Genomic DNA, 8,585 nt, shown 5'->3' with positions numbered 1-8,585 from the left:
TCAACCAATCAGATCTTTAGTTTGACATGTTGGGCGTATTCTTTGACATGTCAGAGCCTTCTAGCTGACCTACAAGTAGACCTACAAGTACGTCAGCATTAAAGCGCAGCAGTAAGGTGCAGTGTGCGCTGTGATTGGTCAGTGGGCGAGCACGTGACTGTTGGAAAATTAAACTTAAGGTAGCCATCAGAGCTTAGTTGGAGTAGTCAGAGTCCAAATTGAAAGATATGGAAGAAATTCTGACATTTTTAGCGTTTTGATTGGCGTAGATTTTTTTTTTCTTTACCTAGCTTTGTTGTTTTAACGCTCAATGGCTGAAGGAGGAGAAACAGATCTGTGAGTTGGGATTTAACCGTGGGATTAAACTTTGTCAACAAAGAAAGGAGGATGGAGTTTGGTAAGTCAACTGCATTTGTTTTTTTACATCTCATATCTGAATGGCCCTTGAGTGTGTAGCAGAATGCGTGTTGTTGCTGTTGTTTTCCTGTTAAGCTAGTTTAGCGTAGCCTCCCAGAAGTGCAGGGTCTCAGCTGTTTTTTGCTGTGTTTTTTTTTGTTCCGGGTTCAGAGGTCACAGCCCGTTGTCTCCTACGTGAGCACAGAAAACATTATATTTCCCACAATTTAAGCGTTTGCATTTTCCAAATGCACTAGTATTATTCAAACGTATTATTCGGTTCGTACGCTGCATACTGAACGGTTTAATACGAATACGTCTATTGTTACACCATAGAAACAAATAATAACCGTAGCTGTGGCACCATCGTGAGGTTATTAGGTGGTGTTTCAGCTGCAGGACAGCAGTGAAGGCCCAGGTATAAAATGCACGGCCCGCCACTGTAATTAGTGTATTATGTTCCTGGTTGGAATGTTGAATAACACACACTGATATTTTTCAGTATGACATAGCAGTATAGGGTCAGGGTTGTGTGTGTTTCTGACTACGCTGCACCCAGGGGACTCCTCACCTCTAGGTGCTCTTACCAACTTTCCTCCTGCACCGACACGGAGAAGCTCGTCACTCTTTTCTACTCATCCTGCCCTGGAACTCTGGACTGTGTAGCTCCCTTAAAATAGAAAAGACCACAGCCTAACACTCTTGGAACCCCTCGGCTGGATGACCTCACCCGTCCTCTCAGACAAGGTTGTGGGAAGGGCGCACATTCATACAACCAGTGTGTTTATGATTCAATTGTTTACTAGAGCACAGTGTAAAATACTCAGTTACAAGAAAAAACCTGCATTCAAATTCTTAATTAAGTCAAAGAACTAAAGTATTGGCATCAAAATATATGTGAAGTGCCAAAAATAAAAGTATACTCATGCAGAGTGGCCCATTTCAAATAAAATATTCATGCTAGGCCCTTATCATTAAATAATAATTATTGATGTATTAATGCGTTCATCATTTTAATGTTGCAGCTGGTAAGGGTTTAATTACTTCCCATATATTTAGACTACTACTGAATAATACATCATAGTTTATTAGTTGATTTATATTTTTGTATTAAGAATCAAAATCTGCCAAGTAGCCTTACTATTTATACTAGTGCTGGGCAATGATTAAAATATTTAATCGCGATTAATCCCATGGATTTTTTGCGATTAATCGCGATTGCGCAATTTTATTTTAAAAGTACTGCTATATGAACAAAAGGGCAATAACATTTGGTTCACGAGATGCAGGTAGCATGTTTTGTACTTATGTGAATATAATTCATACTTTGTTGGCATCTTATTCTGAAAACCGGATGTTCGTCTGAAGAAACCGGATGTTGTCTTACGTTAATCTTTCCGCTAACTTTCAAAGTCCTTCCTCGCTCCCGATCTGTGCCGTTTAAATGCGTTTACCGTGAATGTCAGCATATAGGTGCACTAAAATGTAAGTGTCTGCTGAGTTGACCACGGAGATCTGAGTGTCTGCTGACTTTACTGCAGCGATGTCCAGTAGTCTCCAGGGAGAGCAACAGCTGGTGCAGCTTCTCTCTTTATTTCTGCCCCCCCTCGACCAGAAGCGGAATTCGCCTTTTCTCTACGGCAACCCTGAAGGGACATATCATCTCCAATACAAAACGATAAACATGAGACAGTCTGTTACAATAATAATAAATTAAAAATACTTACCTGTTTTTTTTGTTGTTGTTTTTTAATTATTATTATTATTTTTTTATTATCAAGGACATACACACACAAGTTCACACACACACACGTTCACACACACACAACTGACTATAGGATGTTTGCTGGCTTTTATCCCACTGTTCTTGTCATCCTCTTGTTATGTACAGTATATGTATTGTCTCTTGTCTTTCAATAAAAAAAAGAAAAAAAAAAGAAAAAATTATAATAAATTTAAAAAATGCATTAACGCGCGATAAAATAATTGTCGGCATTAATTAATGAATGCGTTAACGCAAAATTAACGCGTTAACTTGCCCAGCACTAATTTATACTTACTACTACTCAATGTAGCGAAGTTAAAAGTACAACAGGTGCCTCTGAGATGTAGTGAAATAGAAGTATAAAGTGGAAATATTCAAGTGAAGTAGGCTATCTCTAAATTGTACTTACAGTAAGTACACTTGAGTAAATGTACTTACATTCCACCAGTGCTAAAAACAAGAGCACTAAGTTCATACATATAGCCTCTTCATTTTACTCTCAAAATGCACCAGATTGATGCATTTAACTTTAAAATGTACATAATGTTTTGTCGGAGTAGCATGCACCCGGAACCTTCTAAAGCAGAGGTCTACCCACTACAATCTCACAGAACCCTGTGGGAAACACTGCTATCTGAACCCATTTCAAATCTTTGACGGATTCCCAGCGATGTTTAGTGCACTGGCTGGCACTGAATCGCCCTTTTGAAGGTGCATAACGAGATCCTTCTCTGTCCACATTCTGTTGACGCGCCTTAAAGGAGGAGTTGAACTACAGGGTCCTGTGTTGAAATGGTTCAACTCCTACCTGACAGAAAGAACCTTTTCAGTCACGATAGGAAATTACTCTTCATCGCATGCTACCGTTAAATGTGGCAAACCCCCAAGGGTTAATTTGAGGCACTCTTTTATCTTCATTGCACATGCTTTATCACGTCCCGCCTTGATTACTGTAACGCTCTGTATATGGGGTTGACCCATTCCTTCCTTTCTCTGCTCCAAATGGTTCAAAATGCAGCTGCTAGACTTTGAACTGGATCAGACACATTAATCCTGTCTTGGCTCTCCTGCATTGGTTATTGGTGAAATATAAAGTTTATTTTAAAATGTTACTACTTGTTTTTAAAGCCTTAAATGGATTAGCTCCACAATACATTAGTGACCTGCTCAGTCTATATTCTGTCCCCAGGACACTCAAGTCATCCTCACAACACCTTTAGTCCCTCGCTCAGGCCTGAACAGCCTACCGTCCCACATTAAGTCTTGTTCCACCATTGACTATTCTACTCCAAATGAAAATGTGTTATGCATGTTTTGGCCAGTTTACTATGCCATATAGACTTTACATTACTGTTAAACATATTTCCCAGACAGCCTGGTTTTCATTCATTTCACTATAATACACCGTTTCACTTTCTTTACAAGGGTGAGATCAATATCACTCTCATTTCTATGCAGAGTTGGAGCCTAGCGTAGCATACAGACTGGAGCAGGGGGAAGCACTTATTAATTAACGTTACATATCTCTTTTATTAATTAATAGTAAAAGAGAGAATTTGCGTTACCTTCTCGTCTACTTCTAGGCAAACAACAGCCAGGTTACAGGTACAGCTGAGCTTGTGCCAAGACTAGGACCTGTGCTCACAGACCATATCAGGCAACCCACTCTATGGCTGGAGACCCTCCACAGAAGTACTGGGCAGATTCAACAACTGTTGTTTGTGAAGAAATGCTTACAATACAAAGCTCCCCCTGAAGCCACAAACATGTCATTTTAACATCTCTCTGTACCAAATAAAAGGAAGGAAATACAATGTGTTTATTGTCGAGCTTTAGAGATGTTGGTAAGTGTATTTGTTAGCTTTGGAGAGAGCTGGGCTAGCTTTTTTCCCCTCTTCCAGTGTTTATGCTAAGCTAGGCTAACCACATCATTGACTTCAGAACCACAAACATATGAGATTGATATTGACCTTATCCGAGTTACCAAAAAAAGTAAATAAGTGCAGTTTCTTAAATGTTGAGCTGTTCTTTAACCATCATCAAAGTTCAAATATTATTGAGTGGTGATTTGCATGCATTTCTTTCTCAGGTAAAACAAATGTTGGTCCCTGCTACCGGGTTTCCTAACCATACAGAAAAGAATTAAAACCGGGGGAGAACAATGATACTGGACATTATGGTCTAAATGGGTTAAAACATGTCAAATGTATGTTTGGTCCTTAAAGGATTGTTTATCATTTATTGAACCTGGAGACCTGGCATGACACTTCCAGCAGCTGATTCATATTGAGCCACAACTGTAACTAGAGTGAGTCTCACTGAAGCAGTGGTGTATAAAGTACCCAAAAGCCATACTTGAGTAAAAGTAAAGATACCTTACTGGAAAATGACTCCAGTAAAAGTAAAAAGTCACCTATTAGAATACTACTTGAGTAAAAGTCTTAAAGTATCTGATATTTATTGTACTTAAGTATCAAAAGTAATTTTCTGATATTAAATGTAGTTAAGTATTGAAAGTAAAAGTACAAGTAAATGCTGTTAATAAAAAAGCAAAGGGTCAGAATTATGAAGTTTATTCTTTTAAGTGCTGTGGCACCATGACCAAGGACAAGGAGTTGTGTTGACAATAATTGGGTTGGCTGTGATCCATCCAGCAGCAACAATGTTCAACATAATATATTGTACATAAGTATACTTTTGCATCTACTATGAACTTATCATCATAATTCTCCGAAAAGCAATATGACACTATGAAGGAGTTGTAACTGTGCGTTTATAAGTATGCTCATTCTGACAAGAGGATGTAGAGGGCAAATGCATCATATTGTGTTCAGCAAAAAATATCCACTTGATGCATCAGGTCAGTGTTGTGAGAAAGGACGCCTGCCTTGTAAACTCCTATGGGCCTGATTTGAACACAACAGGCAAAGGTTTTGCTCAAGCTGAATCTGCAATTGGGCGACTGCTACCATCATAACTCCATCTGATCATCCACAAAATGACTCAAGTATCAAAACATGATCAATACTAAAGCAGCACCGAAAGTAACAACCCAGTTATTACTTGAAACTGAAAAATGTCCTGTTCATCTTCAAAAGAAGTTGGTTTTCAAAATTGCGAGAATTCCGTCTGGCTCTTCTTGGACTGAAGACTAGTCCTGCGATGCTAAATAGCCTTTCACAGGCCGCTGAGGCAGGTAGAGGTGTGTTCAGCTTGCGCACAGCTGGGAAGGATTTCCCTAATGCTAACCCTAATGCCCTAAGGCTCCTGTCAATCCTATGGTGTGGTGGCTAGCTAACGTTAAGTTAGCTAACGTTAGCTAACTAGTGCTGCAATGATTATAGCTAAAATGACTCAAATCAACACAATCTCACAACTGTCAACACTTCCTCAGCTCACTAACTCGCTAGCGATCCTCGGGTGTTGGTCTTCGTCACCACCGTCGTTTGTTGCGGGAGTAGCAGGTGCTTCCATTTCTGCTTCCATGATGAAATCAGTCATCGTAGAGTGGAATTATACTCATGCAGTCTCGCTAGCTATAGCATATAGCATCCTGGGCATCACTGGGAATCAAAACACCGCGGCTTTGAGAGCACTTGTTTGCAATTGCGCATTAACGTGATTAACTAATGATTTAACTTGCAAGCTAGGACCACTGATTCACCAAACCTGCTTGCTTACAGTCTCTGTTCCACCACAGTCCCCGACGCTGGTCTCATGATTCATTTTGTTTCTAAAGATAGATTTGATTTTGTAGCGAGTAACGAAGGTTTCAGGGGAAATGTATCAGAGTGAAAGTATCAGTTTTCTTTGCAAAATGTAGTGAAGTAAAAGTCAACAGAAATATAAATAGTAAAGTACAGATATCCAAAAAAACAACTTAAGTACAGTAACGAAGTATTTCTACTTCGTTACTATACACCACTGCACTGAAGGCATGCCAGCACCAACACAGTTCCATATTTAAAAAATAAATGAGAAAATAGAACAGCAGTCGTTTTTTTAGAAACACTGTCCTAGTTATTGAGATAATCAAAATACATCATGGCGAACCTTTTTTTTGGAGCTACTAGTCCCTAATTCTTTATAGTTTCAGTGAAAAGAAGGGCTGTTTTTTTCATGCTGAATGACTTCATTCCAGTCGACAACCTCCGGGTCTGAAGAGTGAAGCCAATGCTGAAGAGCCTCAAACTTGCATTCTTTCTGATGGCCATCGAGGGGCGACTCCTCTGACTGTAAAAATAAGTTTATCAGTCAATTATCTCCGCCCTCTCATGTCACTTTTGGTTGCAAAAAGCCAAGATGGCAAGGACCAAAAAGCCAGGATGGCGAGGACCAAAAAGCCAAGATGGCGAGGACCAAAAAGCCAGGATGGCGAGGACCAAAAAGCCAAGATGGCGAGGACCAAAAAGCCAAGATGGCGAGGACCAAAAAGCCAAGATGGCGAGGACCAAAAAGCCAGGATGGCGAGGACCAAAAAGCCAAGATGGCAAGGAGTAATCAACGAAGATTTTCTTTGGTCGAGCACAACCCTAGTGAACAGACCCTGCAGAGGTCTAGATGGTAAGAGATGCTGCCAGTTTGAATCCTTGCAGCAGAGTGAATGATTTTTGCTCCCTCAACAACTTTGCCAAGGAGCCCTTGGGCAAATTACTTAAACTCAACATAGTCCCACAGAGAGGCTGTGGGCAGCTCCCAGTGTGAATGTACGCCAGGGTGGAGCTGAGAAACAGCGCAAAGGAAGCTAGTCCTGCTCTATTTGTACAACACAGCTTCAACTATTGAAATGGGAAAACATGTATTTAAACCCTGTGGAGAACAATTCAAGTGTTCCATTTAAAGCAGATTAACCTCAAGTGTCGATTGCATGCAATATAACGTTAGGTTTCAGCAGGTTGTAACAAGGAAGTGACATGTTGTTCTAAATACCTGGATGACAAAATGGCAAAGTCCCCACCATCAATGAGCCGGATTTTGCAGAAAAGCACTCCGTTGACGAAAGGCACTGCTGTCAGCTCCTCCAGTGTAAAGTGCACTTGAAACTTGAACTTCTTCTTTTTCATCAAAAAAGACATTGTTCCCAGCTGCTCATTGTATTATGATCACCAATGAAAACTGAAGAAAAATAAAATATATAAATATATATATATATTTACTGTATGTGGATTTAAAGTGGAGGCTGGAAGTCCTGCTTTGCTTCAAGGTCAGTCATCTCTGAACAACTGTTTCGACCTGGAATTGAAGAAATACACTTTTTAAAGTTATAAAGTTATAGCCACCACAAGATGAACTCGGTTTCATTTGTAACTGCGTGGTAAGAGTTGCAGCGGTGACAGCTGTGGAAATCACGTGTTTATTTCTCTCCCACATTTAGTAAAAGACAACACCTCCCTGCTGCCATAGTCCTGTGAGTTTTATAAGGATTACACGCTGTCTCTAGAAGATCGCATGTCTGCTCGTCTTTCGCTAACACTAACACGCTCCCGCTGCATATTTCTGCCACGCAAACACCGAAACCACTCTATGGCTCTACAACAGCCTTCCGTATAAACGTCAGCAAACCTTACCGTTGCGCCGGTCTGAGGCTCCTCATACGGAATCAAACGCTGCACAGAACCGCAGTCTTCGGCTGTCTCGGTTTCAGTGCATCTTCAACAACTTTTCCCTCTTCAGCAGAGTTCACGAGAAGTCAGTCAGATCGGCTCCGTGAGCGTCTCAGACCTCCTCACGGGGCCAGTTAGGGAGCGTCCACAAAGTGTGAGCAGAGGTGTGTAAGGAAGAGGATCACCTATAAGGGAATCTAACATGTCTGAACATGGCCTATAGCCTATGTACATACATGCTGGAATCAAATATGAATTACTTGACTGGTTCTAGAGTCTTTAGCGATTTTACGTTATCTGAAGATAGGTACCGAAACCCGGGCAGAGGACAGAGAACATGAGGACAGAGGAGAGGAGGACAGGACAGAAGGACATAGGACAGGAGGAATGACTGATACTGACAGATGTTCATGTTCTTCATTCTTTATAAACTCCACTCATGAATATCATTTATTTTATTAACATTTTACATTTGTTTTCTGTGAGATATTAATGGCTTTATATAGTGACTTTGTTGTTGTCACCATGACTGTTGCTGCTCTAGAAACAATATTTAGATATATTTAAAATGTGAGTAAATTCTTCTGAATGTATTTGTTTTGAAAATTCTATCTATACTTTTAAAGCAATTATTTGGTCATGTAGAAGAACAGAGTATTGATAAGAGTTCTCAGACAGGCTCTGGAGGAGGCTGAGCTGAGGGGTATTCAGTTGTTACAATCTGCACCATATATATATAATATATATACATATATATATATAATACCTGTTGTATTCACCCTCACCACTAGAGGGCACTACACATGACACACTGTCAGCTG

At 40.2% G+C, this 8,585-nt stretch overlaps 1 protein-coding gene across 4 annotated transcripts in view; it reads right to left on the bottom strand.

Moving 5' to 3' along the window:
• Nucleotides 1-7,885, bottom strand: part of LOC116398954 (protein FAM102A-like) — a 118,888-nt gene extending 111,003 nt beyond the window's left edge. For 3 of the 4 annotated variants that reach the window (XR_004213788.1, XM_031875733.1, XM_031875735.1), the window contains exons 1-2: nucleotides 7,729-7,885; nucleotides 7,091-7,393 (exon numbers count right to left, since the gene is read on the bottom strand). Coding sequence is in view for 2 of the 4 variants with exons in the window: in XM_031875733.1 (XP_031731593.1) it covers nucleotides 7,091-7,236 (146 nt within the window). In the remaining 2 variants the exon portion in view is untranslated. The remainder of the gene's footprint in view (nucleotides 1-7,090; nucleotides 7,394-7,728) is intronic. The other variant, XM_031875734.1, reaches the window with a different exon arrangement.
• Nucleotides 7,886-8,585: the final 700 nt, after the last annotated feature.

The sequence above is a fragment of the Anarrhichthys ocellatus genome, unplaced genomic scaffold, assembly GCF_004355925.1.
Source record: "Anarrhichthys ocellatus isolate YVR2014 unplaced genomic scaffold, GSC_Weel_1.0 scaffold95, whole genome shotgun sequence".
Taxonomy (NCBI): Eukaryota; Metazoa; Chordata; class Actinopteri; order Perciformes; family Anarhichadidae; genus Anarrhichthys; species Anarrhichthys ocellatus.
The sequence above is the reverse complement of the archived record's forward strand: the minus strand, read 5'-3'. Positions and strand labels throughout refer to the sequence as shown.